The 22,252-nt window shown below is 37.7% G+C and overlaps 3 protein-coding genes across 6 annotated transcripts; 1 reads left to right on the plus strand and 2 right to left on the minus strand.

Annotated features, from left to right (window-relative positions):
- Window positions 1-7: 7 nt before the first annotated feature.
- Window positions 8-12,838, minus strand: LOC105688316 (glycerol-3-phosphate acyltransferase 1, mitochondrial). 4 transcript variants are annotated; one of them, XM_012404487.3, is made up of 14 exons: window positions 11,487-11,671; window positions 11,000-11,405; window positions 7,108-7,229; window positions 5,930-6,102; window positions 4,398-4,553; window positions 3,881-4,275; window positions 3,273-3,696; window positions 3,041-3,203; window positions 2,766-2,950; window positions 2,506-2,692; window positions 2,220-2,434; window positions 2,026-2,136; window positions 1,744-1,936; window positions 8-1,646 (listed from the first exon to the last, which is right to left on the minus strand). In XM_012404487.3, the coding sequence occupies exons 2-14, from the start codon at window positions 11,059-11,061 to the stop codon at window positions 1,459-1,461; spliced, it is 2,574 nt and encodes an 857-aa protein (XP_012259910.2). In that variant the 5' UTR covers window positions 11,062-11,405; window positions 11,487-11,671; the 3' UTR covers window positions 8-1,458. The 4 variants fall into 4 exon arrangements, with proteins under 4 accessions (XP_012259910.2, XP_012259911.2, XP_048506259.1 ...); XM_012404488.3 differs by lacking the exons at window positions 11,000-11,405; window positions 11,487-11,671 and adding an exon at window positions 12,688-12,838; XM_048650302.1 differs by lacking the exons at window positions 11,000-11,405; window positions 11,487-11,671 and adding an exon at window positions 10,422-10,575.
- Window positions 12,839-13,034: 196 nt separating this feature from the next.
- On the minus strand, window positions 13,035-16,949 carry LOC105688499 (V-type proton ATPase subunit B). Its single transcript, XM_012404874.3, has 4 exons — window positions 16,773-16,949; window positions 15,450-15,916; window positions 14,687-15,352; window positions 13,035-14,602 (listed from the first exon to the last, which is right to left on the minus strand). The coding sequence occupies exons 1-4, from the start codon at window positions 16,861-16,863 to the stop codon at window positions 14,336-14,338; spliced, it is 1,491 nt and encodes a 496-aa protein (XP_012260297.1). The 5' UTR covers window positions 16,864-16,949; the 3' UTR covers window positions 13,035-14,335.
- A 666-nt stretch (window positions 16,950-17,615) lies between these two features.
- Window positions 17,616-22,192, plus strand: LOC105688420 (4-hydroxybutyrate coenzyme A transferase). Its single transcript, XM_012404739.3, has 6 exons — window positions 17,616-17,977; window positions 20,066-20,218; window positions 20,314-20,553; window positions 20,654-21,058; window positions 21,156-21,422; window positions 21,513-22,192. Exons 1-6 carry the CDS (start codon window positions 17,788-17,790, stop codon window positions 21,695-21,697), a joined length of 1,440 nt encoding a protein of 479 aa, XP_012260162.2. The 5' UTR covers window positions 17,616-17,787; the 3' UTR covers window positions 21,698-22,192.
- The last annotated feature ends 60 nt before the right edge of the window (window positions 22,193-22,252 follow it).

A 22,252-nucleotide genomic window follows, 5' to 3' on the forward strand; every position in this document is an offset into this window, starting at 1 on the left:
GACTATATTGGTGTATTTGATATTTCGATAACAAATTTATTCAATTCTTCTGAAAGTCGTGAAACACTGATAACAAAATTACTCAATAGGCATGTATGATATGGTGACTTTAATTTTTTTTTCTTCAATTATCTCTATTCTCTTTATCCTTAATAATATTCAATAATTAACGCTAGTCGTGCATTGGGGTAATATCGTGCTAACTATAATACAATAACATCAGATATCGCAGATCTTATCACAATTGTAGAAATCGGCTTTGAAAAATATTGTATTTCATCGTTCAGACGGAAAACTGTCTATCAACTTTGAAACGGTATCATATTCACTTGGTTAAACGATGAGGGTGAGAAGCATAAAGGTAGATTCTTACGATCTACTTCACAGATCTGTGCGTATTGTCGGTAAAAAAATTTATTGTAACATAGACTCTTTTCGTGGATAAACAAACTTGTTTCCAAGTCAAAAGAAGAAAGCTCATGTATATCGTATGTACACATTTGTGTGTATACATACAATGTAGGAATAAAAGAGGATATTCATTCACCCTTTCTTCTCCTTTCTTCTTTGCTTCCAATTGAAAGTGAATTTCATTCCCTTTATTCTCGTGAAGCGGATAATGAAAAATCTCAGCTATCTGAAAATATTTATGCTAACTATAATAAACGATTTATAACTTGAGCAACAGCAATATTCAATCTAGTCATTTACTTAACTCTACAGCGTGACGCCCAATAAACAGGAATCGTGCAACGATTTTTAGGCAACTAGATGCCGGAAGAGAAATTTCAGCAAATCCACATTTCTCATGAATATTGTATCGTTTTTTTTTTTTTTTTTGCGCTAATAATTGTCAACCTGCGACTCGAGTGATCCCGGATTTCTTGTTATTTTAGGTATACTTATAAAGTAAACCTGGGGCTTTGATAGAAAAAAAAGGAAATAAATAAATAAAAGCTGAACAAATAACCGCCTTGACCATTGTTAAGGAAATTAATAACCTGCATATTATTTAGTCCGCTTTTCATTACACAATCACAAGACAAATGATGATTAATGACTGGTTACGATAATCGATGCGACTCCGTCTTTGAATTTAAGTACGCAGCGGAGTGCAAAAGACCGTCCACTCAATCGCTAACACTGCAAAGATTCCAATTCTCATTTTAGTTTTTTATTCGATCGATAACGATATCGCATCCATTCATTTATCCGATTGGAAGAATCACAAGCGCGAGTGAAAAAAAAATCTGTGCGTCACGAGTGTATTAAAATAAACAGAATTCACTTACGATTGATGGGTGATCAAAATTTTAATAAGCCACTGAAGGTACACAGAACTCCAATGACAGAGTAAAACTATTAGATCAGAGAGGAATAATAGAATTATACAATGCTTATCATATCACCTTACTGTTTTGTTTTTTTGTCTTAAACTTTTAATGTACCGATTATTAGCTACTCGATATTTCTAGTCCACTTAAAAGCTGCGACACTTTCATATATTTGGTTTGCTGCCTTATCGTTGTCGTAATCTTCTTTGAGGTAAAATATTTTTACATTTTCTTGAGGATGACACTCCAAAACATCCCACTTTTCGAATAATTTAAACGAATTTTTTATCGGATCCACACAAAGACTTTCACCTGCAAAGAAAAAAGAAAAAAAAAAACATATTAAAACAAGAAAAAAAAAACAAAGAAGAAACCACGACGTGGAAATTGAAATGTTAAAACATCACACCGTAATTCACTACTCCACGATCTAGACTCGTCTTTATCTCGCCAAGTACTTCGTAGAGTAAATCTTTTTCCGTTAGAGACCTCCCTACGAGCTTTCGTAAAGTAAAGGCACTTATTGTATAGGTATCTATGAACGGGCGTAATAATGTATGAAGAAATTCCATCCGCCTTGAGCAGTCAGGGTCCAAATTCAACTGAAAGTAATAGAAGACTTATCGCATGAGATCGAAACTTTTACCCATTGGCCATTGAAAAAAATACGACAATTTTTAAAAGTAATTACTTTGTATTCAATGGGTTTTGTTCGATAGTTCGTCGAGTATTCTTCGTCGGAGCTGTCGAGGAAGGTTTGTGCAAATCTCATACTCCAGAGTTCCTCTTCCAGATATGCCTCCTTAAAAATCGAAACAGTTATGATCATCGCAATACCATTCCAGATCAATAATGACTCGTGTAATTAATTAGCAATAAGCTTACTTCTTGCAGTGTAATTATGTCCATAGAGTTTATCGTATCTATTATGACATTTTCCAGATTCTGGCAGGGTCGGCAGAAAATAAATTCATACTTTAAAATATCACAAACTTTCAAAGCCTTTTCAACAATAGCATCTTGTTGAACGGTAATGTCATTATTCGCTATCGCCTGAGGGTCACTTATTTCGGTCTGGAGAATTCCATAGAGCGCGGTAACTGCAGACAAAATGAATTTGAAATTGAAAATATTAATCATCGGTGTGAAGAGAAGTTATTATTAAACTTACCCACAACACTGTCTAACACGTAATGCGACAGCATACTGTTGCTGTAATAAGATAGTTCAATGACATTTGGCAGAATGGATACTGGCCTAATTGCAGTAATAACTTTGGTTCTAATTGGCTGCCCTTCAACCGTGTCTATAACTTCTTGTCTTTGTTGTTTGACTAGGCCAGGTCCTAATATACTGAGCTAAAAAATCAAAACAAGCGTTATCGAGTTACCTAGTTAGCCCCATGGATAATTTCATTCTTTTACGACTAACCGCGTGATTAATAATGTCGATGCTTTCGCCGCAGAAGGCAATATTTTTCCGTCTCCATTCTAGCTCCTGCCTACTCGAGTCAAAAGATTCGACGAGCATGTCCAGAGTGCAGCCATCTCTGAATTTATTTAGTAATAAAAAGGCCACTACGTTAGTTGACATTATCGGAGTCGATTTGGCGCAATCTACGGGTAATTTTTATCAAATGAAAACGCAGAAACAAAAAGTATTCTGTACAAAGATGAGATTTTGAGTAAGTTGCTTATTCTATTTACCATGTATAACGTGTTTTGCGATGTTATCGACCAGTTGACGATGTTCTTCTGCAACAACATCAGTCCCGTAAAGCGAGGAACTAGAGACTGTAGATTTTAAGGGTCTCCCTATCGACTGAACCGTCAGTTTGTTTTGCTGCGATTGAAAAGATCTGAGCATCTCCTGATAAGGAAAATTAAATTCAATATATCATATTCGACGGCCGAAAGTATAGAGGACCTCTTTACTCACCCTGAGTGAGAAAGGTTGACTGAAGTCGACCTTAACTATTCCATAATTGCCCATTAACGTAGACCACAAAGCACCGATCGCGGTTCCAAAAGTTTCCATTTTTTTTGGCTGGCCTAGTTGTTCCCTGACAAAATTGCCATCGACCAGACGTTCGTAGTTCATAGACACCGGGACTATCAACGCATCTTCGATGGTTCCATCCATATAAGCGTCGAGAATAACACTAAGAATGCCAACCTTTGGCATACAGGGTTTTCCCGTTCTCGTGCGACCTCCCTCGATAAAGAATTCAATATTGTGCCCAGCTCTCAAGCTCTCGACAAGGTAGGTATGGAGAACTGCTCTATAAAGCATATCTTTGCGTCCTAATATCGGATCTATTCTTCTTTTGATATAAAATGCGCCTAACCCACTGAGTAGCCACCTGCACGTCACAAGATAAATTTTGAAAGGAAGCTGCACTCGGATATTGTTGCAATTTACTTATGAGAAGATTACCTCTCCATGTATTTATCATGGATAAGCTTGTAAAACAATGAAAATGACTGAGAGGTTATAATGAAAATTCAAGTGTCTCGTAACTAAGTTTTCGATATGTTATATCTCACCCAAAGAATGGTATTTTCAGATTATCTCCAGCAGCAATTAGTGGATTCCTGACGTTGTTACTGAGTAGTATAAAGCTAATCATGACGTAATCAAGATGACTCCTGTGCAAGGGTAAAAATATAAGAGGTAATCCACTGTCATTAGCTCTTTTTAGCATTTCGATTTGAGTCGGTTGCACTACAGCCGATTGGATGAAACATGGCAATAGTTTGTAGAGTATCCATGCGGTTAGCCTCAACAGAGCGTCGCTGAGACTGCTCTGCATTTGTAAAAGTATAGTCTTGGCTCTTGCCTCTGCCTTTGCCAAAGCTGACAACATGTCACATCCATCATCTTTTACAGATTCATCTGCAGCTTGTTTTATTGCTTCTTTCAATCTCTCGTCCGTCAGTACCTACCCAGAAATAAGAAATAATCGGTCGGTTATTGAGCTCAAATCGAATTCTCTTCTTTGCCGATAACAATGACAAGAATAATGATGCAGCAAATCGTTGATCGTTAGAAAAAGGTACTTACGCTTTGCGTTACTTTTGGATAGTGATATTTCTTGAAGCTGTAGACCTCGGATATATGGCAGAAGATTTTTGAAACAAGGCTTGGACCAGGATCGACGACTAGTATATTTTTTCCACTGACTTGATACTGTTTTTGAGCACTACTGACCAATGAATCCTGTAAGGAAAATTTCATTGACACTTGATCTTCCGTTAGAGAAAACAAGACAGCTCTTTTTCTCTCTATTCAGCGATCGAGTCAAATAAAAATCCTGCAAAATTTATCAAGTATCGCAGAGCCAGGTGAAGATCGATCGAATCGCATCGGCTAATTTTGTGATTATAGACTTACCCTTTCCAAATAACTTCGTACAACGACAATTCGCAACCACCTTGATATAAAACTCCTAGATTCATCGTGCATAGTTCGAACTGTGTTGCAACTTTGTAACTTTCCCCAAAGTGTAATCCGGAATATTTTGCACTCAATTTTTTTGACCACTCAAACTCGAAAAGACATCTGCATAAAGGTGTACGCACGCGGTGCGTCGATTTTAAAGTTTATTTTTATCCCATCGGTTCTCGCGTATGCGTAACTAGGTGTTATATCCTAGTTAAAACGGTTTCAAAGACGCGCGCGTTTTCAACGGTTAAATAGAAAATTTGATTGGACTGGTGATCGGATATTTTCAATCGATGTCGACACCTTGCAAACTTAGTTGCACAAAAGCAAAAGTTGGGTCAACTTCCTTACGATCAGTTTTGTACGAAAAGGAGATTAATTCTCTAGTTGACAATTAAAACAACATAACAATATACAGTTTATATGATTGAAGTGGCCTCAATAATAGAAAACATTCCCTTCAGAGGTAAGCTCGTCGTGTCACCTGCTACGAAAACTCGCGAGCCAATAATACACGAAGCAGAGATTTGCGCGAGGATCGGCAAACATTGCATAACAACTGCGTAAAACATAAAAATTAGATTAATCTGAAAACGGAGAAAGTTTAGCGGACTGCGAAATCCGCAATTACAAATTACGTGGATGCTAATTTAGCAAAAACCCGAAATCAAACTGACCAACTTAACAATCATCACGAATTAAGAAAAAAGTTGACGATACAGTTTCAACATATTTCTGAGAGATGTCGTCAGCTACCACTGTATCCTCGGTCCACGTTTTGAACATAATAATCCACTACTATAATAAACACAACCTAAATGGCAATAAACGTCAATTATATAACTTTTGTAAATTAATCTACCCTACACAGTAGTTATAATCATTAGTCATCAAATAGCACGAATCACCTCGACGACGACAACGGAATATCATCCGGAGAGAGAACGTATGTCGGTACAATTCTAAAGAGAAGGATAAGGCGTTGAAGTTCCAATTGCAAGTATGTTCCGATAATTCTCAAAAGATAATTCAATCTGCCAAGGGCGGAAAAGCATGCGGAGATTGTGAAATAATCTAACTATATCAAAAAGTATTAAGATATTAGTATCACCGAGATAGTTCAAACGATCAAATTAAACTAAGAAACCGACCTTGGAAGAAGGAGTACAGTGTCCGCAGCATCGATATAAGAAGGGTACATCACGGGCAGGAGTCAAATGTTCTGTAGGTTCAGATTCCTTGATCCTGTACAGATTGCTGTCCCTTATTTTCCTGGCTTCTCTACCCGTAATTTTTCTTCGGTGACATTCCGCGCGGCGAAGTTCTGTAAAAGTTCAAATAGTTTTTATCAACATCCAAGTTCAGAAACGAGCTACAACTAATCATGCATACTATTTGTTAAATCTGAAAATTAACTCAAGCCGCTACATATTCGAAATTGCAAATCCGACCTACTTTCAAATGCCAGGCGGATACAAATTAGGATTGAAAAGAATCACATTTTTTTCATCAACTGTTATTATTAGTGTACATTGGTGCATATTTTCCACTCCAATAACGAGCAGTAGCAGCATAGAATCTATAGACGTATAGATCAAAGAGAATCAATCTCAGAATGAGATAAGAAGGTCGAGTGGTCTTATCGAGTATGGCCAAAACGTAACAAGCTGAACTCTGATCGGAACCTCTATCAATGACATTATTTCAATAAGTACATATAAATATAACATATAAAATTTCTGCAACTTATACACCGCAAAACACGTGTTATTATCGTGAATGGAAAGCGAATTATATGAAGTATTACATAGACCGGAGAGTTCAACGCGTGTATATATTTGATAATCAAGATCGCTTTTACGTGATCGTATACGAAGCCGCCTCTTCCACCACGTGCAGCTTACAGTTTTTTCATTCACTTTTTTTCAATCAAATATACCGAGTCTCGCACTGGAAAAAACATCCGACATCCAATACTCGATGGAATTGGTTGCGCGCCGGAAAGACAATATTGGGCAACGATTGACCAGCCTCGTACACGAGTGGATTGCGATTGCAAAGAAGACTGACGGCATGTTTATGTACCGATGACACTTTTTTGTTCTTGCAAAGATGAACAAACAAATAACCGAATCGAGAGAAACGCCAGAAAACGGTCGAACAAACATTGGGAGCATATACGGGCATAAAAAGATAGACGAAATAAATTTTAAAAACATCAATCATCTTTATCAAAAGGCGGAAGTGTGATGTCATTGCAAAATACGCCTCGAGTCCAACGTGAATACGAAAATACGACTAATAAATCCAAACAACAAAAAGAACAAACCATCGAAAGTTAGTCGAGGGGTGGCGTCTAATGTTTCGTCAGAGGGGATTTCGGTCCGAGATTCCCATTTCGCATAGACTCCTTGGAGTCGCGTTGATAAAACATCCACCATATTGTTAGTTCTGAAAAATTAAGATAAAAAAATCATTATAAACGAATAGAGAGATAAAAATTGGTTTTCATCGATTCGAAGGAGTATACAGCGGTGAAATGCAAGTCCGCTAATAAATGTTGGGCGCGAAAGTCCCTTTTCGTATGCGGTAAATTTTTTTGCACACATATAAATGAATTCGACTGGGTATACCTATCAATAATTCAACGGTGCACGGAATGATGATAATTATTATTGGTAACGCGTGCGGATAGATTCTGTGTTACATACGTAAGTAAATATTGCGCATACATGCAATTGTAAAATCGTAGCCTGCGAGTGTAAGTTGGGCGAATAAAAAAGTTCGCGGGTGATACACGCTGCGTGAACCGACCACCACGATGACGATACAGATATACAGAATGGTTATTTTATGGACTCGCTCTTCGGAAATCGATCCTCTTCGTGTATCGCACACTCATTGCCGATTGCACTTGTGTATTATTGCATACGATTCGTTCGATATGGTGCAGCGATACGTATAAATAAGGAAAGGAAACGGTTCGCGAACAATCAAAAATTCCGACTACATTTCATTCGACATTTTCTATTTTTATTCGATGATTTATCGAATAGTCAACTGGAAATTATTTTAATCAGCTCTTGAACATTCGCTCTTGTTCTCTGAGGTAAACGCTCGGGTGAACTACATGAACATGTAAGTCATAATCGAATTTAGAAAGATTATGACAAAGTAGCGCGATTGCGGAGGAGAAATACGCGATAATCTGTGTAGTTCGGTAACCTCGCAGCTCACAGTGGAGGTATACGGGCATTCGGTACGTGGATATAGTATACTATTTTTACGTACGTAAGTACATATTATGTGTTGAGCACTGATCGACACCAATACGTAAATGTATTCGTTCGTTTAACTGTAACTCATTGTCAGCTGGTTGAAGATTTTGCAATGAATCTATCGAGTTAGGGGCACGGAGAAAGATGGAAGTATACATGGAAAAGAAGATAGGAAAAAAGACGAGAGAGAAAGAGGAGGGATGTTTCGAGGTGGTAGAATCAAAGATCATGTACTTATCGTTATTAGCGATCTCCAGTCGAGGTGTGAACTAAACTAATCTGATGCAAAAGATGAACACTTCGTCGGGTCAGTTAGGCTGACTACTATCGTCATACGCACACAATGAGCATCAGAAGTGTCGCATCGAAGGGTAATTTCGTTAAGAGTTTCATCGAAAATATTGGATTTTCGGTGTCTCACTTGTGCGAAGAAGAGAGAGAGAATTTTACCGTTTGTTACGAGTGGCGTGATCTCCGCAATTGCAATGGCGTACTCTGAACGGCAGCCGTACGACCTATTCCTACCTTATTATACCTACCTCCGTATGTATCCGTCAATTACTAATTGATTCGGATCGTCGATTGACTGAAATCATAAAAAAATCACGAATAATAAATTTAATCAACGGCGTTGCGAATTATTTCGTCCATTCCGGTATCGATTACACCGATCGGCGTTGTTGTCTTTGTTATTACAAATATCACTGCCGTTGTTATCAGCTAATAAATATGATAAAATTGTCATAAATAAGCGAATGAAAAAAGCAAAACAAAAATTGACATAAAAGAATTATGAGTCGTTGATTGCTAATTAAGTCATACATCGTTCGATGATACTAGGCATATCTACTGGATATAAATCGCGAGCGTGGATGTTTACATGCAATTCTATGTATACGAAGAGACCTTTAAAAAAAAATTGCATTCTAACGTCACGATAGATGATATCGACGTTATGCGCTCTTGTTTTGAATGAAATTTTGTCAATATTTCGGTGATTTGTTATTCTAATTGAAAGACCAACCACGATTCATTGATCGTGAAGACTCCGGATTCCGTCGAAAAAAATCCGAATCAACGATACGACCGAAGTCGTCCGTGTATGTAAGTACTTTAGTTTATAAACTTCATAGATGGAGTATAATAAACCGGAAGTCACGAATATCCCTCACCAGACCAAAGAAAAGAAGGAGGAAGACGCTTTCATTTATACATACGTTACCTATACCTATACACGCGTACCTACGAGTATATAATCTTGTAATACACATAATGTGTAGGTACGTATAGATATAACATCAAACTATTCGAGACAGTTTCTCCATATGAAAATGAAAGTTTCAGTTACTTACACCGTATTCCGATTCAAGCACAATTGATACCGGTGATAAAAGCGTAGCATAATATGACAAGGGTCACAATATTTATCTACATGTAACAATAACAATGACGAAGATATAGAACAGTTATAATTGACAATAATTCGCAAACAAAAAGTATACAAAACGGCAGAAAAAAGAAGGGAACTTGTTGGTAACGAACTGAAATTTTCGAAAGATTGAGAAAAGTTATACATATTTTCGAGAGACTGTAGGAACCAAACTAGGTATGCAATTTTTCGGAGTAAAATCGAAGGAAGATAATCACGGTGATGGAGAAAAATAGAACATCCGTCACGATGTAATTTTTTCACACGGGTATGTAAGTAAATAGGAGATATACATATCGCATATGGAAACCGCATGAGTGAAACGCGATCGCAGATCGTTGATGTAACCAAAAGCAGCATCGGCATAACGCAGTGGTTCGATTTTAAATAAGAGGAAAAAGAGAATATAGATAAACATGTGCATAAAACCAGATACGAACTTGCCGTTTTGTCGAATTGTATAATAATCTTGACAAACAATCATTACGTTTATGTTGCGTAATTTCGATGCAGATAGACGTATTTATCTTGCATTATCGATGCATACACTGCATGTAAACGCTGCGTAAATTAAAATTCCCGACATAAAAAGAAGGCGTGCAGTAGCGAAATCGTGATCTTTTATCTAAATCGGAAATGTAAGAAACGCGATGCATTCTTTTTATTTTATTTTATTTTATTTTATTTTTTTCAATTTTATTCAGTTGTTCATTTATTTACGATTACCGTTATCACTTGTTAGTTTTGCTTTCTTTCCCTACCTACTTTCGTCACTTTATTGCTACATTTGCCGAATGCCGTACAACAATCACTTCGATCGACTATTTTGGTCTGTAATTTTGAAAGAGTATTTGTGTTTTTATTCCTGGTCGAGTTGGCGCGCTACACATCGTAAAATAAAGTTAGATGTACGTATAATAGGTATGTAGTACGTACGTAACGTGAGATTGGCTTTAATTTAATGAGAAAAGAGGAACAGCGGACAAGAAAGGTTCTGGTCCGTTGTAGTTATTCGGTTGGTTTCAGTTTGCAGGACAATGTAGGTATAAGTCTTGAAACGTCAAGTTTATAAACCTCGTTGTGTGTTGCCTGTTAAAGATAATTTCCCGTCGGCTGTCATCGTTGTCGTTGTCGTTGAGGTTGTCACGTGATAAAGCCCGGCAGGGATCAATTTATTAATAATCATTATGATTATGATAATAATCCAATACAGAAGATTCTTGTCCCGCAGCGAAGGAAGCACGTACCCGGCGTGACTTAATCGATAAATCAATTAGACAATCTTCGAGTTATCTAGAATAACAAAATAAGGAGCAGATCTTCGCTAATCTGACATTCAAGCTCTTATCCTCAAAGGCAAAGAAGATTTAATCTGCATCGACCCAAAGTACGCTGAAAATAATCACGGTATGGCTTACGACCACCAGTGTCAAAGTATAGGAGATAACATTTTCGGTAAAAAAAAAAAGCCAATGAATTGATTGACCGATCAACTATCGAACAATTGTTCTTACCTCCAATTAAAAAAGTAGTAGAGGACGCCGCAGAATATAAAAAGTTCAACCAAGCCATCCATTGTGCTGAATTTTCATTAAATCACCAGATTCAACGATCACACCGCCCGAATGACAAAAAATAACGAAGAAACAAGTATATTTTTCTTTTGTTGATTAATTGCAGATCCGAACGCCAAGATAAGTATTATCCAAAGTTTAATTTTGTGATTGATGTGCGAAGAATCAGATGATCAATTGTTCTCGATTAAGAGTTACATCACAGTTCGTCACGTTTTCAAAATCCATATTGTCGTGTTTATCTCTACAAAAATTTCTTCAAACTGTTTTCGATCAACTCGAAATGTTTTTTCGCCATTCCAGTTTTTCTCTTTCTTAGTTTTTCGGCTTTCGGAAGCGTTCCTGGCTATATAATTGTTTATAAATTCGTTGTATTAAATTTTCCAGATAGCCACAACAATGCAAATATATAAAAATTGATGGTAACCTCACTGCACGCTGCCGGTCAAGTCAGACTGAAAAACGCGACACGCCGCCCTCGACGGTCCGATCGCAACTGAACATGAATTTGTCGTCAACTAAGGAGCAAGGTTTTGATACGCAGATTGAAGTTAGGCTCGAAGCTACTGCTGCTGCAGTTGGTCGCCAAGACGGATCACGTGATCTTTTGAATATAATGCGCCGCCGCCATGTAATTCTCAAGATGGTATTATTTTATATGAATGTACATTAATTGAAAATTCTACAGACGAAACAATGTGAAAGTTTACTCCGAGATGACGAGGAGGAACTTTTCTTTATTCGTCGGTAGGTTTGACAGTTCAAAGAATTTTACTGTTGGTGCGTTATTCTACGTACAGATTTACAAAACCGTGAATGTAAACTGCAGATGGTTACGTGTCTCCGTGTCTCGACGCAAACAGTCGCGTTAAATTTTAAAACGTCCGATGTATTCGACCGAATCCATTCGTGGGGGGCGAAGAATAAGATAATGTTTAGTCGAGTCAATTATGAGCACAAATGTCGTGTACAAGAATAAACGAGTTCACCGACTAAATGAATTAACTATTGAATCATACACCAATGCACGATTCGATTCGAGGCTGATGCAAATAGGTATCACCTGTGATTTGCCGAAATCTTTTTCAATAGTAATTACTTTGAATAATTATCATTATCGCTTCATTTCAGAAGTAATAATTCGACGTGATCTCCCTAATCGCTTGATTCGTTCGTTTTGCCTTGTTTTTTTGTTTTATATAATGACTGATATTTGCTTCCAGCTAGACGAATGAATTACTGCGATCGCAAGGTCATTGTCGAAAAAGTTGTTGAAAGGCATCTGAAGTATTTACGTACGACTGAAAATAATGATGTAAACATTACTAACGATTACTATGCCGCAACTTTATGGGGCAAGAAGCTCATTATCGACACATGATCAGAATTCAAATTATAGAACTTTAATTATGAGCCGTGGGAAAAATATCGTCATCTTTAATTTAATCGATTAACTCGGCATTTCCTGAACACGTAATCCAGGGATAATAAGTGCTGTAATTTGAGTACAATAACCTATTTCTTCGTCCACTCGAATAGAATGGGACAAATATTTTCATAACCTCTAAGCATTCGATTAAAACAGAATTAATTCGTCATGAATAAGTAGCTTTCGCAATAGTGCTCACGTTCAAAGAACAGCGAAATGATGTCCTTCCTCGCTCGATTAACAGGCACTTAGGTTGACTTTTCATTTACCAGTTTGTAACAAAGCATTTGATCGTACCACAGAATTTGTCGCACATCCTTTACACGCACGCGAAAACGAATTCCACCCATACGCTGTGCGCGTTTGCTGCATCGTCTGAAAGATGAGATGAGAGCGTGATGCGAGTCCTTGCCAAAAAAAGTAGAATGTAGAATCAATTGAAATAAGATCGATAGCGCCACCTAATATGGAATGTAGAAACTGCATAGTTGCAATTAAACTAAGGCGGGACTCAGACTTACGATTAAAATTAAGAAAATGGTTTTATTTGTTTAACAGCAAAACAGTGTATTTTATTTGTTTCTGACAATCCAAAGTTAATTAGAATCTTCCAAGTGATTAAATTTCGTAGAAACTAGTTTAAGTGATTCATATGTTCGTGTTCAACTCATCGATTATTTTATTGTTTTTACTTTCCCTTACAAGTAAACTACATGATTTTCATGAATCGATAGAAAATGTATTTCCATTTCGTATAATATATGTGTAAGGAAATTAATTTTAGCGTTTCATCTGAAGCATCTCAAAGTTGTAACAACAATAACATTCTGCAGGGTTAAGAATTTAGGAAATAATTTGCCATAAATAATTTTTCTCTTTTCAAAGTTCTTATGTTTGGAATGTAATTAAATTTGTGCCTCGAATGATTTACGCCATATGAACCCTTGGGTTTAAATTAATTCAAGTGGACTGGATTAGCTAACATTTTTACAATACTGCGAATAATATATTACAATTTACATGAACCTTTGTAGATTACCTCGTACCATGAGCTCATTTCGAAACCTTGATCATCGTAACATTTACTTGTAATAAAGATGGACTTTCTCTCATCGTAAGAGGAATACATAGAAGCCAGGATCTTGTGCGCAGCATTTTTTTTATCGGACGATAAACATTTCTGGCCTTGGTGTTAGCCGCAGTGATTTCTCTGTAATCCTCGATTCAGTAGCTTTGTCTCTGGTGTCTTTTAAAATCACTCTGAGACTTATTCAAAAGCATAGATGGCCGATATCAATTTTTCATATTTACGTACTAATAGTTAATACCTACAGCTACATGAAATATGTACGATTTATCTAAAACCCTAAATTTATTAATAATATAGTATGTATATTTAATATTATGACAGAAGAAAACATTTACAATATTGTCTTATTTCGCGTATTACTGGATTGTGTGTATTATATCGGTTCTATTTTCGTTAATTGCATTTTTGAATTTTGTCCCTTTTTTTTCGTATTTTTTTGTCAATCTTTTTTTCGTGTAGGCGGACTACTTTTGTAATTGCTCACATTTTTAAAGACACACGATATTCAAAAACTTCATACTACAATAGTTATATCGGAAACGTCATCATCAACATTCGAGTGAACGCGAAGATATTAAGATCTCAAAAGATATTTTGGTATTTTACATGATATAACACAGACCTTGTCACGCTCTGGCCGATAGCTTCTCGTGATGCATTTTGTTCATGACAACGAATTTCTTTTGATGTTTGTACGTACGATAAGGATTGGCTGTGAAGATGTTACTAGCTCAGATTTTAGGAACCTACACGATGTCTAATGACGAGAATCTCTTGGGTAGAATTCGGCTAAAGTAGATGCTGGAATACGTTTCAACATTTCCTTGGGGAAGATACGGAGCAGTTGCCACCCGATATCGAGGGATTCAAATACCGTGCGGTTCTCGTAACTGCCCTGCGAGATGAAGTTCTTCTCAAATTTGGTCAGGAACTCGAGGTAGAGAAGATCGTCAGGGGTCAAAGCTTCTTCTCCTACGACAGCCTTCATTGCCTGCACATCTTTACCAATGGCATAGCAAGCATACTAACAGAAAAGAAAGAACCGTAAGTAGTCTGCACTCTGCCAAAAGTTGTTGTAGAAATGATCCCAGTAATACAGAATACTCACCAGCTGGTTGGAAACGTCGGAGTGATCCTTTCTGGTCATGCCTTCGCCAATGGCAGATTTCATAAGACGAGATAAAGACGGAAGTACGTTCACCGGCGGGTAGATTTGTCTGTTGTGAAGTTGACGATCTACGTAGATCTGTCCCTCGGTAATGTAACCGGTTAAATCGGGAATAGGATGGGTAATGTCGTCGTTGGGCATAGTAAGAATTGGAATTTGAGTAATGGATCCGTTACGACCCTCTACACGTCCAGCACGTTCGTAAATGGTGGCTAAATCCGTGTACATGTAACCTGGGAAACCACGACGTCCAGGTACTTCCTCACGAGCGGCAGATACTTCACGGAGAGCCTCGGCGTAGGACGACATGTCAGTAAGAATAACCAGTACGTGTTTCTCGCATTGATAAGCCAAGAATTCAGCAGCTGTTAGGGCAAGGCGAGGAGTGATGATACGTTCAATTGTCGGGTCATTGGCCAAGTTCAAGAACAAGCACACATTCTCCATAGAACCATTTTCTTCAAAGTCTTGCTTGAAGAAACGAGCAGTTTCCATGTTAACACCCATAGCTGCAAAAACTATGGCAAAGTTGTCCTCGTGGGAATCAAGGACATCTTTTCCAGGCAATTTGACCAGACCAGCTTGCCGACAAATTTGCGCAGCAATCTGTTGAAAAAATGGAGGGAAAACCGATGACGTAACAAAATATTTTTTGTTGCAGATATTGACAAATGTCACAATCTAATTAATTTCTAGTACTTACTTCATTATGCGGGAGACCAGCAGCCGAAAAGATAGGAATTTTTTGGCCACGGGCAATGGAGTTCATTACGTCAATGGCAGAGATACCGGTCTGGATCATTTCCTCGGGATAAATACGGGACCAAGGATTGATGGGTTGTCCCTGAATATCGAGATAATCCTCAGCTAGGATGGGAGGTCCTTTGTCAATGGGTTTTCCAGAACCATTGAAGACACGCCCCAACATATCCTCCGAAACGGGAGTACGAAGAATGTCTCCAGTGAATTCGCAGAGCGTATGTTTTGCATCAATTCCAGAGGTACCTTCGAACACCTGAACAACCGCCTTTGAACCTGAGACCTCGAGCACCTGACCTGAACGGACTGAGCCATCGGCAAGCTTCAATTGCACAATTTCAGCAAACTTTGGGAATTTCACCTCGTCCAAAATAACCAATGGACCGTTTACACCAGACACTGTTTTGTAAGCTGTAAAAATGAACAGTGAAATTTTTAATCAAAATAAGATTATGCAGCATTAAATCGCTAAGTTCCCGAAATATTATTGGATACTCCGTTTTTGAATCCATGTTACATCAATGTATAGATCTAATACAAGTTAACTTCTAAACAAAATGCATCACGTGAGCGTGTCTAAAGTCATATACGCCACTGCAGGGTTACGCCCACTTAATCTCGGTCGTTTTTCCAGTATTTGTTCAACGGAAATATCATTTCCCAATTGCTATTGGCGACTGTATCCCATGCTATTCGACGATCGATGAACCGTACTTTGCGTAAATTTATCGAGTCCGGAGCCGTACAATCTCCATATTTCGGTCTGCTTGATATGACGCTTAAAAATAATTGTGTATTAGAAGTAAAAATTGAATAATTTTCATTCAACTATTGCCGAAGATCCATTCCATGATATATTGCAAAATTTTACCAACCAGTACGAATGTTTGATAATCTGTTCAAGCAATTTCCGATAAATATATAGTATAAAATTGAAGATCGATCAAGATCGTCGTCTGCAGTCACATGACGTTCGTAAAGTGTGTTCTAAATTCTCGTGATTAAGAAAATGTGGAGTTCTCTGTTTAAATCGAATATTAAGTTTCCAACACAGTCCTCCCGAGAAATATATCGAAGACTAATTCTTTAATGATAACAAATACGGAAAATTATACCCGAAAACCTTTCCAATCAGCTGACTCGCGTACGGCACAGATCGATTGATTCTCTAATGTACTACGCCCACTTCTCTTTTAGCAGTCTGTTCCACCGTTGTACCGAATCTTCTCGTCAAATTTTAGACCTTATTTTTATTCGTGGTACTTACTAAGTCGTGGTTGGGAAATGAAGTCCCTGGAAACTGCCAAAACGTGTTCCTGAAGGGCTTGGCGAGCCCCAAGAGTATTTGGGTACGACATCGTTACGGGTTTTCAAGGTTCACTCTGGAACTCGTCGTCAGCCTGAACAGCAGAAATCAGCTTCCCGTCTACCACTGCGGCAACTACAGTCGGCACGTGCGATCATGTGACCACTAGACGACGCTGATCAAAATAGACACTGTGACCGAATTGTCGAAAAATAAAATTTTTGAGCGATTCTGCGAATAAATTGATCCATTTGATATAAAAAAGGTTCCATCTATTGCATCATTTTTCTAAGCCTCTGCCAGATGTTTACTTCTCGCTCTCGACTTTAATATCCATACTTGCATTATCGGGATGCGATTTCTATGAATGTCATAGAAGAAAAGATCATTAACATCTCATAGATGAAACGGTACTCGATTACATGCGAATATCAAGATGAATTGATAGACTGAATTTTATCTGCAGAGATTAGAATGATGATTTAGAAACATATGTATAATAACGTCGACTAAAGATTAGTATATTCTTTATTCAATACTAATCAAGTATAAGAAGTATTGCCGCAAGATCAAACGACACCGGTGTTATTTCTATGATCCGCAGTTTGACGTTACGTTTCTTAGCATCACAAATTTTTACTTTGTTATTCTTAGCTTGTATATGTTTTCAGTGTAACCTTCATCGTGATTTTTCATCAACTTTACCTGCGACTTTCGAAGTAACGCGCGCCGTCTCGTTCGATAGTCGACAATGATTCGACTCCTCGAACGAGTCACTGTCAGACTCAAGTTGTCAGTCAGACTGTAGATTGTGCAGCAGTTACACCTTGATCGTAGGCCCGGGCGGTCGTGTCAGACGCGGGCGTGATCAAATATTTTGTGCGGGTATTTTTTTTTTGTAATTTTATTTTCAGTAATTGTTTGGGAAATTCATTATTCTTTTCTTGTCTGTGTTCGAAAAATTGGATGCGCTAACATGGCAGCCGCTCTAAAACGCGTGGCCTCATTGACAAGAACATTGACAGCGTCTCGGTCAACGTTGTCATGTCACACCTCCAAAAGTTATTTCACCTATTCACCTGAACCTGGTATGCCAATACCCGACAAACAGCCCATTTGGACTAAAACCGCAGATGAAGCGTTCCAAAAAGCCTGCGTACGATCAGGTAATATAACTATTCAGAGTTCTTATTTCCGAGGTAATAACTTACATAGCCAATAGTTATCTCCCATCAGTTCTGTCGACTGGAACATTATTCTGTTCCAAACCTGCGATCGTTCGAGTCATCGAGTATTTCTTTTGCTCTTTTGTGATAACGCAGCGTTACAATAAATCGCGGACGAAGTCGTGATAAATTATAGAATGAACTTAATTCGAGGGGCATTGACCTAGTTAAATGGTTGCAAAATTTCGAACCTATATTTTCAAGTGATTCTTGTTTCTAAAACTATGACGTTTACGTAGAGCGAATACCATCGGATTTCTTCTTCCTGGTGTGAGAGTTGCAAATGAAAATATTCCACGAATTCTTCGTGATACACGATTGACAATTGTTGTTATCGTAATTGTTATGCGAGACCAGATGCATGTCAGACGTCAAATCAATAATCGTTATCTCCGTTATAAGACTCGTCGATAATTTGGTCAATCAAAAATAGAGCGCCTCTAAAGAGGAAAGAAGAAACAGATGACATTAACCAATCATTGACGATAAAATAACTGTAAAGAAAAAAGACAGTTTAACTTTGTCAACGCAGTGAACTATTTCGAAGTATCAAAAATACTAGACTACTTGTTGTTAGTCTAACTAATTCTGTACTCGGATAGGAGGTCAATGCAAATAGCGTTGTCACATTGTAGTTGTATTACTTATCAGTTATGTACCATCACATAGATACGTAGCTATATCAACATAGCAGGGGCTCGACCATGATGTGCCAACTAAATGGCGTTGATCCAAAAAAAATTGATTACAGGGAATATTTAGCATGAAAATAACTCTGGCGAATCATTATCCCTGCCTGTTATGATTTCCAAATTCCTGTTAAAACCTCTGGTAGCATTATGTTTTGCAATCAGTTACTATGATGAGGTCTAAGTGCAATGTGGCAAAATATTTTTAGGAATACCTCAAAGTAGACGATAATAAACCTGGATAGTTCTTTAGAAGTAGTGAAAGTATTCGAGTTTGGTATTGTATACCTTGAGATGCTTTATAGCGAACGCTGCAAGCTATTTTATATGTATATCAGTATATTCCATTTTATTTTATGTGCAGTATTTGAATAATGCATGAATTTGCTTTTTTCTCGTTTCATACTTGTTAACTTTTTATTCATTTGGAATAATAAGCAGTGAAATAACTCTTGCACTTATATTGAAAAGGTAGACGTTGATGATAAATATAAATTGTAACTGATTGATTCAATTATGGAGTCCGGAGGTCGTAGTTGGCGTGGCTAGCTTTACCCCAGTGCGTATATGACTGATCGAGTGTTAGAAATCCATAACCATCGACCATAATTGCCAACTACCAGGCTGGATGAAGAACGTTGGAATTTATTATGTATTTAGCATAACTAAGGTTATTCTGATTGAATGCATTTTGGTCTAGATATTTCATTCAACCTATATTATAAGCTTTCTGTGCAATGTTGTTTTGAATACACCAAGAAACTTTTCTATGTCTGTTTAAACGGGACTTTGAAACAACACGGTGGTGATAACAAGTCTTGCATATGTACAACTGGAGATCAAATATGAATTTATACGATTGATAGTACTCGATCTCAAGAAGAAATATTCTTTACAGAAATTATCATTAGATTAGACTCCAATGCACAAACACAAATATAAATAATAAAATATGATACAAATATGATGTAAACTAATCATTAATCATCAAGAACAAAATTTGGTGGACTACTGTGAATTGTAATACATGTAATGTTATTTCAGACATTGCTCTCGTGAACGGGTTTGTTTTTGCAGCTGAAAACTGGTGAATAATTTCCTAGAAAAAAGTGCTGGGTGTCGCTATGTATTAGAGTACCAGTTTCATAGGTGCTACATTAACATTAAATATTGACTGTTATCAACGTCGTTATGTCATGAGGAATAATGATTAGATAATGAATTTATACAAGGTTCAGCAGGTCTACTTGAACAGTACCCTGAATAGAATTGAATGAAATACTAGAAGCTTGTGATTGTTATTCCATACTTGAAATAACTCTTATCTTCTAATTTTCAGATGACCTTGTGTTTGCTCAGGGTGCAGCAGCAACGCCATTGGAGCTATTGAGGGCTCTAACGGATTATGGAGTCAGTCAAAACCTGGAAAATGTCAAGATAGTTCACATGCATCTCGAGGGCGAAGCACCCTTTGCTAAACCAGAAGTTGCAAGTTTGTAAAATAGTGAATATTAATAAAATGAAACTGTGAACTTCTTCATTTCTTCATTTCAGTCAAGCTAATTTAATCTAATTTCCATTTCACAGAACATTTCAGATCCATGAGTGTTTTTATGGGAGGAAATGTTCGCGCAGCTGTCAACGAGGGTAGAGCTGACAGCATTCCCATCTTCCTTCATGAAATCCCAAAGCTTTTTAAGGAGAAAATTTTGCAGCCACGAGTCGCTCTTATTCAAGTCAGTGCCCCCGATATTCGTGGTTATTGCTCTCTTGGTACAAGTGTAGATTCCGTACGATCAGCTTTGGTTAATGCTGAAATCATTATCGGTAGGTTGCATATCTCAAGAAATTATTTCAACTATTGCCATCAATGACAAATATCAAATTTGTATCAATATTTAGTATTCCGTTCAATCAATTGTTACAGCGCAAGTAAACACGCACATGCCACGGACTTTTGGCGATGCTCTTATCCACCAAAGCCACTTTGACTATGCAGTTGAACACAACGTGGAGTTGCCTGTGCATGGAGGCAAACCACCAACCAAAGTAGAGTCTCAAATCGGTCAGCTGATTGCGGATAATCTTGTTGCGGATGGAGCCACACTGCAAATGGGTATAGGTAGTATTCCTGACGCTGTTCTCTCAGCTCTTGGGGGTCATAAAGACCTAGGAGTGCACAGCGAAATGTTCAGTGACGGTGTAGTCGATCTAGTCAACAAGGGATGTATTACAAACAACAAAAAAACAAGACACCAGGGTCGTATTGTCGGATCCTTCTGTGTTGGCACTAAAAAACTTTATGATTTCATGCATAATAATCCATTCATTGGTGAGTTGGAATATATTATGCAAAATACTACGTCAGTGAGTAACTTTTTTTTATATAATCGAGTACAGTCGGTCAAAGTTCTGAATTGTTCCTGCAGAAATGTTGGTGGTCGATTATGTAAACGATCCTCACATAATATCGCTTCAGCCCAGAATGACCGCTATCAATTCTTGCATCGAGGTTGATATTACCGGGCAAATATGCTCGGACAGTATCGGGACCAGGATGTATTCCGGCTTCGGAGGACAAGTCGATTTTATTCGTGGAGCTGCAATGGGCAAAGATGGCCATGGCAAAGCCATCATTGCTTTACCATCGGTCACAAATAAAGGAGTCAGTAAAATTCAGCCTGTACTCAAACTAGGTAAGTCAATTAACGAGAGAATTCTGATAATTTAATGGGTCTATTTTTGTGAAATATTAGTCATCGATTATTGAACATTATACATTCTAGGTGCTGGTGTTGTAACGTCTAGAGCACACGTTCGTTACGTGGTAACCGAGCAAGGAATCGCCAGTCTATTCGGGAAGACTTTGCGGCAGCGGGCGCATGCTTTGATCAACATCGCTCATCCCGACCACAGAGAGTCTTTAGAAAAATCAGCGTTCGAACGTTTAAAGTGCATGCCGTGCCCATAAGCAGCGGTGCACTTTTGTCACTCCAGTCTATAAATTAATATGATATTCGTTCCTTTTACACTGAGCTTCGTTCGCCACACTAAGATGCGGCAACTAACGATCATATTTTTTCAAACAATCGCTCACTATTATCATTTAGATCTTGATAGTATACCTTATTATTTAGGGCCCGAGTGATTTCACTCGAGAATTTTAAATCAGCTAAGTGAGCTGTTCGATCCCGACTGAGTGCCCGTGATTGCCATGCATTTGTCTCAATTCGCCCCATCTTCTGGTAATACCCAGAAATATCTGATTCCTCGCGGAGTGGTATCGGACGATCGATTATCCTGAAATTAAGCAGTGGTGTTTCAACCACACTAGCTTGATCTTATTTTTCAGGGTTGCTGTTGCAGTTATCAAAGTGAAAATGTTGGGAAACACTTTATACATGGAACAAAATAAATGTTGATGTGTAATCATTTTGCACAGATAATAAACATCTACCGACAGCAATTTGGCCTTTTAGTCTAACGGATGTATCGTACTTTTCCATGGCAATGCTGTGAGAGAAGC

The sequence above is a fragment of the Athalia rosae genome, chromosome 2 (assembly GCF_917208135.1).
Source record: "Athalia rosae chromosome 2, iyAthRosa1.1, whole genome shotgun sequence".
Lineage (NCBI taxonomy): Eukaryota > Metazoa > Arthropoda > Insecta > Hymenoptera > Athaliidae > Athalia > Athalia rosae.

Coding starts and splice junctions, on each gene's coding strand:
- LOC105688316 (XM_012404487.3), bottom strand. CDS start 11,061: ATGGATGGCTTGGTTGAACTTTTTATATTCTGCGGCGTCCTCTACTAC. Junction 4,276..4,397: donor ATCCAAAAGTAACGCAAAGC/GTAAGTACCTTT, acceptor ATTTCTGGGTAG/GTACTGACGGACGAGAGATT. Junction 3,697..3,880: donor CTGAAAATACCATTCTTTGG/GTGAGATATAAC, acceptor TGTGACGTGCAG/GTGGCTACTCAGTGGGTTAG.
- LOC105688499 (XM_012404874.3), bottom strand. CDS start 16,863: ATGTCGTACCCAAATACTCTTGGGGCTCGCCAAGCCCTTCAGGAACAC. Junction 15,917..16,772: donor CATTTCCCAACCACGACTTA/GTAAGTACCACG, acceptor TCATTTTTACAG/CTTACAAAACAGTGTCTGGT. Junction 15,353..15,449: donor CTGGTCTCCCGCATAATGAA/GTAAGTACTAGA, acceptor TTTTTTCAACAG/ATTGCTGCGCAAATTTGTCG.
- LOC105688420 (XM_012404739.3), top strand. CDS start 17,788: ATGGCAGCCGCTCTAAAACGCGTGGCCTCATTGACAAGAACATTGACA. Junction 20,219..20,313: donor TGCTAAACCAGAAGTTGCAA/GTTTGTAAAATA, acceptor TCCATTTCACAG/AACATTTCAGATCCATGAGT. Junction 21,059..21,155: donor GCATAATAATCCATTCATTG/GTGAGTTGGAAT, acceptor TTGTTCCTGCAG/AAATGTTGGTGGTCGATTAT.